Source organism: Wolffia australiana, chromosome 18 (assembly GCF_029677425.1).
Source record: "Wolffia australiana isolate 7733 chromosome 18, ASM2967742v1".
Lineage (NCBI taxonomy): Eukaryota > Viridiplantae > Streptophyta > Magnoliopsida > Alismatales > Araceae > Wolffia > Wolffia australiana.
In genome coordinates, this window is record NC_135852.1 from 4,298,524 (window position 1) to 4,308,311 (window position 9,788).

A 9,788-nucleotide genomic window follows, 5' to 3' on the forward strand; every position below is an offset into this window, starting at 1 on the left:
GCCTTCAAGGTGGTCTCGACGAAGCGCATCCACGGGAGTAGATTCAGGCCCCGTAAGAGTGTCGTCTCGGGGACCAACGGAAGCAGATGAGCCACCTTGTAGGACAGTGGCTTCTCCAGGAAGTCGGTCTCGGTGAACGGCATGGTGCTGTTACGGCGCTGCTACGGTAGTGCTGCGGCTACGGGCTGCGGCTGCTGTGCGTCTTGCGGCTGGCGGCTGCGGCTGCGACTGCTGTGCGCGCGGCGCTTGGCGGCTGCGGCTGCGGCTGCTGTGCGTCTTGTGGCGACTGTAGGTGGGCGATGTCAAACCCTAGGGAAGGAGCTCTAGAGCTCTGATACCATGTTGGGGAAGAGAAGGAGAAGATAATGACATAACTTGAGCAGAGTACATGTGAGGGTATATGTACCCTAAGAGGGAGAGAGGATAATAGGGCTAATAGGCTTATAGAATAGGGCCCATTAGCCCATGAGGGATAGTCTATCTCTAACAAATTGTAATCTCTAATGTTTTTGTGACATCAACGTGCTCCCATAAATTCGATCATTATAATAACCATTCTCCAGTATAATCGTGGTGAGTAACTTAATAGCCAAACATCATCTGTGACAATTAAACTGATGGTACTGCACAAGGGAGGCATTACATTTAAATATCTATTAAGACATTTATTTCATCCTTAATATCAAATTGAATGCTTTTTACTTAAGCAAAAGCTTCATAAATCAAACCCAGTCCTCTTTAATACCAGAAAACACACCAAGTCTCAATTTTGATAGGTCAACACACGATATTTCAAGCCTTAAATAAGTTTCTTCTGGTATTCTTTGCGCAGTAATCCAAAAGCAACAAGGAATTACATCTATCTAATTCACATGCTACTCCATTAAACAGTGTGTCAAGACATCCAAATCTTCTACGTTGTCCATATTGGTCACATCCATTCATGTCTAGACTAGTATCATTCCGTAATTTTCTCTTTTAATCTAGCTCTCCACACGAGTTCTTACATAAGCAATGGAGGCCTCCCTTATTTTCTCAAACTTCATGAATTGCCTCATTATAAACATGGTATTAGAGCCAGGTTCTGCCTCAGGATGTATGCCAAGTATGTGCATACTGCCTTTAAATATGCCAGATATGCCTAGTGGGCCTAATAGGCCATGCCACCTATATTCTAACAGATATAAAGAACATCACATAATATAAAACATTCGGTGGTAAGAAAATTTTTCACATGTCATGTATTCCTTTTGTTGGGATTCGAAGAATTCAACTTAGTGAACTTGCCGAGTACATATTAAACATGAATCTTAGACTTGAAAAATTAGAATACAACTTAAGACCAGTCATAGAAACCTTTGCCTTTCTGTCAACTTTAAAATTACTCCCCTCAACTGATATCAGGCTTAATCAGAGGCTAAGAAGCTTATTTACATTTTTTACAATAATAAACATCAATGGCAGAGAGAGAGATGAATACATACAGCAAAAGACAGCCTAGCACATCTGAGGACAATTTAACTCCATCTACAATAAGCAAAAAATATTAGAGAGTTTTCGAAAACTAAACTACATAAAAATTTTGATGATGAAAAAAATGCTGACCTACGACTGGAAGAGGGTCACGGTTGCTATGTAGCCGTTTTTCATGACCTGAGGAAAATTTCATTTGATCATTAACTAAGTGAGAGCTCCCATTCTTAAACCTGTTTTATGAAGAAAAAATACCTCAAATGCTACATTCTGGTAGCCATAGACGAACGTTGACCCGAAGGGATTGTTCATTGAGCCCTGAGTTTGGATGGCTGCCCGGCCACCATCGCCCAGAATTTGCTGAAAATCCCCAGGAACCATTCTTATTTAATTTTTTAATGAGAAAAGTGCAATTGATAATCCAAAACGGGTTATAGCTTTGAGGGAAGTCGAATTATAGGGAAATAAGCTAAAACAAATCAAAGTCGGATCAGAGGTTAAGTTCAGTTACGCAAAATCAATCATAGGTTCCATTTATAGGTTACAAAATTAATTGAGTTTTACAGAATCAGAAATGATCTTGCTCTAATATATAGTTAAAAAATCTAAGCCATTATTTTATTTCGAATGATGAAATGGAAAACGAAAGTTAAGCCGGAGAGGACATGGAATAGATACGTAGAAATAGTCTGAATAAATTAATTAAATTACATTCTGGAGTTTCAATTGTCTCAATGATACTGATTTCAAATCGAATATCCTGCTCCCGAGCAAGCAGTGTATCCCAGAATCCAGGCAGATTGCAATCGAAGGTTTGTGGAGAGTGTCGCAACAAATTGAGAGAGAGAGAGATTGAATTCAGAGGTTGAATGTGGAACAGTAATTGAGATTTCCAGAAGAGCAGGCTGGATCGCAGGCCCAATCCTGCTCCCCAGCCTCTGGTTGCTCCCTGCAACTGAATCTTGAAAATGGTCGAATGATCTGCTCTTTCCCCGTCCTCCTTATAACATCTTCTCTCACGTGCTGTATCAGTTGGCATGTTGCCTTCTTATTGGATGAGCGTTCTTTTTCTTCTTTGGTAATGCTTGGAGAAGAAGTGTTGCATATCATAAACACAGTTTGTGCCTAATCCAGCCCAATACTAATTTGAATATATCCCTTCTATGTTTAATAGAAAAGATGAGCCTTTTTTATCTTTCTCCTCAACTGAGAGCTAAATCACAATAAGAAATATTCATAAAACTCCATAATGAAATTCTGAAAACTTTCGATTGTAAATCAGGAATTCAGGATAAGGAAACACCAAAACTCGACATTTCTAAGAATGAATTAGAAGGATAAAGACGGGAATTAATACCCCAATTTTGCATAGTTATAGAAATCACAATTCAGGAAAAAATGATTTGCAAAGGGAGAAAATCCGGATACCTTCACTTGTTCCCATTTTGTGCTCGGCGTGATGATGTTTTTATGGGAACTCCCTCCCTGAGCTGTCCCTTCAGCTGTCGAGGAAATTGTGAATAAGTAATATTCCACAGCATGTTCATTATCATATCATATAATAGATTGATATTAAGCCCATAGAATGACATATAAAAAGGCCTTTTACATCTGCTTCGAGGGTATGATCCTGATGAGCTATAATATGGCCTTTACAATCAAGCCAACCTTAGATTCCTTCTACATGATTATAGAAAGCAAGAAACTTGTTCATGAAACGCAACACTAATATTGTTTTATAAATTAAATACACCAAAAAATGGGTAGTTCTGATGTTTAATGTAATACTTTATAAATGGCATTCCTTTGATTAGTATTATGATAGGACTCATTACTCGGCCTAGAGCAGGAAAAAGACATGTGTCACGACCAATAAGGAGTATAAGACCCTGCGGGTCTTTTTTGGAGACTTTTTATGGATATTCAGAAATTAGGTCATCTGACACGTTCGACCCCCAGATCCGATCAACCCCACTTGTGTGCCGCCTTGAGGGCTTTGGCCACTCTAGCTTCTAAACCTTGCTTTCCTTCCACTTTTTCTTTGTTGGGCTACCTCCAGGTACTCTAACAGATTATCTGTACATACTAAAACCATATTATGTTATAAATAATTATCAAATACATTAAGATAGGAAAACTCAATAGCTTAAATATCAATAAAAATTGCTCCGAAACATTGTAGTGGGCTTTTGTTGCTTCAAAGAGAAGCCAACTTCCACCGCCAATAAAGTAAAATAAATCAATCGGTAGAAGTACGTACCAGCATCAGCTTCAATGAGGAAATTGCATTTTGTATATGTATTGAAATCTGAATGTCCAGGGAAGTTTGTGTGCAACACGAACTTTTTTATTCTGTGCGTCTGCCAAGGCAAGTAAAAAAATCTCTGAATTGAGGGAATCGGAATGAGCAGGAATTAACCCCCCAAAAAATGAAATGGGGATCACCTGTCCGTCGAATAATATGTCCAGACCTCGAGAGAAGAAGTTGTAGAAATAATCACCGCAGTGAGTTGTCCGAGGCCGAGAGTCTGAGGCAGAATGGATCACCATTTGATCGACCTAGATAAATGCTAAAAATATTAGATGATATACGAAAAAAAAGGAGACAAAGGATCGAGAAAGTAGGGTTCTATACGATCCTGATAGGATCAAAAATTTGATCTGATCGTTCTAAAAATTGGTATAAGACTGATCAACCTTCACTGATCGATCAATTTGATCAATAAAAAAACATTTAATATTAAATGGCACAAAAGTCAGATGGAAAGGACCCAAATGTATTTGACACCTTGCAAAAAAGTTAAGCAAAAAGTGCCACAAATCCCCCACCTTTTATTGAATGTATGAGATTGTCATTTAGATAGATAAATGATCGATCAGAATCTGATCATTCAGTTCTCCCATAGTTCAAATTTTTTGATCGGATTGAAACATCAGTCGATCAAATTTATCCGATTTTGTTGGGATTATTTCGACCAGAAAGCTATATTGAATCTATAAGTTCACCTGTTTCTGATGGATTCCACAAGGGCGGCCTAATTCAGTCCACACATCCTGCAGAAGAAACAAAATGTTGTAACGTCGTCCACGCTGAAATATCAAATGCCCGACAAAATGATGAGGGAACTGAGATACCTACATAGTACAAGTGACACATTTTACACAGCAAGGATATACAGTTTGCAGTGCAAATAGGGTTTGCAGTCATGTCGGGTCAGCCAAACTGACCTGTGGGTTGACTAATCTAACCTGACCAAGAGAGCATTCAGGGTTGGGTTGGGTAGGGTTGGGTAGGGTTGGGTTGGGTCAGGTCGACTGGCCAACCTGACCGAGAGGGCTGGTTGTGGCTTGGGTTGACCTTGGGTCACATCAGGTCGGCCCAACTTAGGGCCGACCCAACCCAACTTCAGGTTGACCAGACCAACCAATATGACACGGGTCATGCCACACCCAATGTACGTACTGCACTGATAAAGACAGGAGTGGGAAAACTTTTAGTGCAGAGAAATGACGAGTATTTTGCACTGGAGTCCAAGAACCTGAAGAAAATCTAAATGAGTCACAGATGTAAGAATCAGAATTAAGGGCTGGCTTTGAGAGTGAATCACATTTGTACACGTCTACCATGAGGAATCGATATTTACCAGAAGAGTACTAATGTCGCCACGAAAAATGTTAAAAGCAACCCTTATCAAGGTGGTATGTTTCATCATCTGAATCGGAATAATTTTGAAATGTCATATATGCACACAGGTTGCAGGAATCTTACCTGTGGAGATGCACCAAAAGGAATATGCTGACCTCCAACAGAAAAATGTACTCCCTCGCCAAGCTGTGTGAAATATAATATCACTCAAAATGTAGAGCTAAACATAAGATAGACTCACTTGAGTATTTGACATATGAAATGGAATCTGATACATAACCTAAAATTGAAATAGAAGTAAGTTCTGGACCTTGACGTGGAGTTCTTCCATGTAGAGGCTATCTGAAGGTAAGGGAGGAACTAAAGCTTTATCCATCATGGATCCCACGCCAACTTTGCTGTCTGAGGAATTGTCATAGATGGAAACACGGCACGTGACAGGAGTCGTCCCATCAGGAAACTCAAGGGGCAACTCCGGCACAACTGCTAATTAAAGGAAGTATGCGATCGTAAAAAGTCAAACTCTTAATTATTAGTGACTAAAGCAAATCCAGGGTGTGACAAAAGCATACTTTCTCCATTAAGACAAGAGCTCGAGTACTGAGATGGAATTGGGAAAGCAAACGATAATCCCTGATTGTATGGATGAAACAAATTCAATGAAAAAGAACATAATATCAATGTTTTTGATAGTGATCTTAGATATGGGTACCGGGTAAAACAAAGTATAAACGCCTCTGCTTTCATCATATATTCCTGGAAATGTTGGCCCAAAAAGAGCATACACGGCCACAAAAGTTGCAAGAGTTGATGGACCACTGCAAGCAATCAGATGTCATCAGATTATTAATTAACTCGTAGGCCAACGATGAGGCAACTATAACACAATGTCGCAACCAAGGCTATTGATCACAAACCCGATCAGGCTAGATGAATAACGCATCTGTAAACGCTTCACGTCATATATTTCAATGAGCCTTAATCTCTGAAAAGAGAAAAAATACACAAATATTATAAAATAGCCAAAGAACCAATGACAGCCCAACCAGTAATGGTGCTCGCTGAAGATGTCAGAAATCGTCATCATCTTCTAAAACCCATTATCATATGTATCAAGAGTGATGGTGACAATTTCCTTATCATCTTCGTCATTCTGGTCACAGACCAATGATCATGACGATTTTGTCATCATCTCTCGTCATCTTAGGGAGGTTTAGAGAGGAAGAGCGACTAGAGGCGAGATCATCATGGTCATTGACACCGTCTTCATCATCCTACATGACGACAGTGATGACGAGTCATCGTCCTCTAATCATCGCCATTGCTGATGACAAACACTAAACAGAAACCAAGATACTCCTAGTCAAATTCATATTCCAGCCAGAAATATATTTGAAACGAGCTTATAGAAGAATTCATTTTCTAGAAAAACCTTGATGTTGGGCCTCAACGGTATCTAAGATACAACACATTGAAGGGTGGCCTCAATTATCTGCATTTTCTAAATTGTACAAAACACAATGAACCGGATTTTAGGTGCAGCCACTTTACTAATCAACTTTCCATAGCATCACAAGCAGGAATCTGGAGTAACTTTATCTGTACATTATTTATATCACATTATAGTACTTTATAACTAAGAACAAGGGAAATATGACTGATATGTCGTAGTTTAAAAACGAAAAATCCACAAATACTCTGAAATTCTACCTGGGACCAGGGATCGAAGCGAAGGTGGAAACCATGATCTGGAAAGCTGATCACAATGTCCAACTTTAGCGGTTCCTGAAAGAAGAAACACACCAATGAGATGGATCGCGACAGAGGAGTGACAAGATCCTGGAACCTTCGTCTAAAAAAATGAGTTATCAATTCAAAGAACATGGTATTATTGTTCATCCTGCTTCTGCAAAGCATGACGAAAGACAATCCATTCACAAATCTGAACACTAGCTTTATTTTTGACAAGCATAACCGTCAAACAAGGAAGGAAGCCCATGAAAACCTCAACTAATCAGATGATCTCTGAATCAGGAGACTGAACCTCATCCAGATATTTGACACGGACAACATCATAGATGTGAGGTTGCTGTTCAACTTGCTGAAATGCGTCGCCTATGGGCATGCCTGCAAAAGCTATGACATGTTAAGAGCTCCTGTTCCAGAGGAGAAGAGGAAACAAAAATGGAAGATGAAAAAATTAGAGAATAACAGATATGAATCAAAGAAACAGATATAATGTTCCTAAGGAATATTTAATTAACAATCGTAGTATCTGTTTATGGAGCACTTTGCTAACATGGCCATTACATATCCCAAAATAAGAGCATGTCAGACTGACATAAGCCTTCATGTTGGACGTTCCTAATCACAAACTCCATATCTGAAGTGTTTTATCCTGCGAGATATTGACCTAGGTTGACGCATCAATCTGAGAGTAACATCATCCAACATTAAGATTCAAATTATTTTTCTGTATTAGTTCCTAACACCACATTGAGAAAATTTACAGACGTTCGTAATCCAAATATTTTCATTCCGAGGAACTGAATGATTACATTAGTTCCATCAAAGAAGTCCAATCAGAATGGAGAAGAACGGTAAGAAAAATGTTTCGCAGAGGAGAATGTTAGACAAAGAACTTTGACGCAAAAAGGGAATCCATATGTATGGCTATAAGTAGAGAGACGGATGAAACGAAAACTTAGCATCTTCCAAACCTCAAAGAACATCATAGTGGAATACACAAAGTTTCTTAGATTCATCGCATACAAAATCTACAGATTTAGCAATCCAGTTCAGGTAACGGCATTCTGATTTACAGTTAGGCAAAACCAGTCGAAAAAATTACATCCACCAAACTCAAAATTATCGCCCAAAAGTGAAGTATCAGACGCACGATCTCTTCGAACTCAGACCCAAAAACTCGAATCAATAACTAAGAACTCCTCACTTTCGATCCTTTATCTTAAATGATATCCAGATATGCCCACTCAGAGTAAAAAAAAACAATGGGTTCAACGGAACCGAACCATTCTTCACATCAAAAAAATAGAAATCATAAAATTAAAAAACCCAGGTGGCAGAATCGGCATAATGAACTTAGATGAAGTACTAGAAGTACAATCTCTTCGAGCTCATATCTAAATACCTCACTCTCGATCCTTCCACCTCAAATGGTATCCAGACATGCCCACACGGAGTATTAAAAACAATGGGTGTGAAGGAACCAAACCACTCTTCACATAAAAAATAATAGAAATCATAAAACTCAAAACCTAGATGGAGGAATCGGCATAGTGAACTTAGATGAAGAAGCAGAGGTACGATTTCTTCTAAATCAGATATAAAAACCTCACTCTCGATGATTTATCCAAAATGGTTTCCATTTATACCCACAGGAAGTATTAAAAACACTGGGTGTGAAAGGAACCGAACCACTCTTCTCACATACAAAATAATTGAAATCATACAATCAAAAACTAAGGAGTGGGAATCGGCATAATCAACCTAGATGAAGAAACAGAAGTGCGATCTCTTCGAACTCAATCCTTTATCCAAAATGTTATTCATATATGGCCACAGGAAGTATAAAAAACAAAGGGAGTGAAGGAATCGAACCATTCTTCACATAAAAAAACAATAGAAATCATAAAATTAAAAACTCAAGAGGAGGAATCGGCATAATCAACCTAGAGTAAAGGGTCCAAGGCCGAGCCCAGGGCGGAGGTCGAGCGTGATCGCTCCCATGGCGGTTCCTTCGCAGCGCCTCCTCAGCGAAGGCCCCCCTCCCACGATTCCCCCAATTCCCGATCTCTGCTGCTGCACGAGGCGCTGCGAATGCTGCTGCATCTTCCCCTTTCCCTCTCCTCGACCTTCCCTCCCCTTCAATCGATCTTCCGTGTCACCTTCGTCTTCCTCCCTCCCCTTCCCCGTCGGTTGCTTGCCTTCCCCCCACTCTTCATCTCTCTCTCTTTCTATATATATCTATGTATGAATGTATCTATCTATCTCTCTAGCATGCGGGTATTCTTAATTGGAATCTCGTTTAATTTATTTTTTATTGTGGATTAAATAATAAATAAAGGGCGTGGGCCGGATTTCTCGCCGCCTCAAATAATCAAATTCGTTGCGCGGTGTGCGGGTCGGTTCTAGGGCGGAAATCGAACCGGGTACCGCTCGAAACCGCACGGGACAGAGCGAGAGCCGGAGAGGTAAGAGGGGAGTAAAGAGAGAGAGAAAGACGATAAATGAGAGAGAGAGAGAGAAGAGAAACGAGATTGAGAGACGAGTAAAGAGAGAGAGATAGACGATAAAGGAGAGAGAGATGAGTAAAGAGAGTGAGATAGACGAGAAATGAGAGAGAGAGAGAGAGACGAGTAAAGAGAGTGAGATAGACGATAAATGAGAGAGAGAGAGATGAGTAAAGAGAGTGAGATAGACGAGAAATGAGAGAGAGATAAGTAAAGAGAGAGAGAGAGACGAGAAATGAGAGAGAGAGATGAGTAAAGAGAGTGAGATAGACGAGAAAAGAGAGAGAGAGAGAGACGAGTAAAGAGAGTGAGATAGACGAGAAATGAGAGAGAGAGAGAGATGAGTAAAGAGAGTGAGATAGACGAGAAATGAGAGAGAGAGAGAGAGATGAGTAAAGAGAGTGAGATATGTTAAG

At 39.8% G+C, this 9,788-nt stretch overlaps 1 protein-coding gene across 4 annotated transcripts; it reads right to left on the reverse strand.

The window, feature by feature from the left end:
* Window positions 1-1,291: 1,291 nt before the first annotated feature.
* LOC144715106 (PHAF1 protein At3g51130) lies at window positions 1,292-9,077 on the reverse strand. 4 transcript variants are annotated; one of them, XM_078589998.1, is made up of 15 exons: window positions 8,812-9,077; window positions 7,164-7,246; window positions 6,830-6,904; window positions 6,037-6,104; window positions 5,832-5,937; window positions 5,692-5,752; window positions 5,430-5,602; window positions 5,243-5,305; window positions 4,480-4,527; window positions 3,919-4,032; window positions 3,734-3,833; window positions 2,902-2,975; window positions 1,729-1,833; window positions 1,606-1,653; window positions 1,292-1,527 (listed from the first exon to the last, which is right to left on the reverse strand). In XM_078589998.1, exons 1-14 carry the CDS (start codon window positions 8,969-8,971, stop codon window positions 1,606-1,608), a joined length of 1,278 nt encoding a protein of 425 aa, XP_078446124.1. In that variant the 5' UTR covers window positions 8,972-9,077; the 3' UTR covers window positions 1,292-1,527. The 4 variants fall into 4 exon arrangements, with proteins under 4 accessions (XP_078446124.1, XP_078446123.1, XP_078446122.1 ...); XM_078589997.1 differs by having other exon boundaries at window positions 5,430-5,605; XM_078589996.1 differs by having other exon boundaries at window positions 7,164-7,255.
* Between the last annotated feature and the right edge of the window lie 711 nt (window positions 9,078-9,788).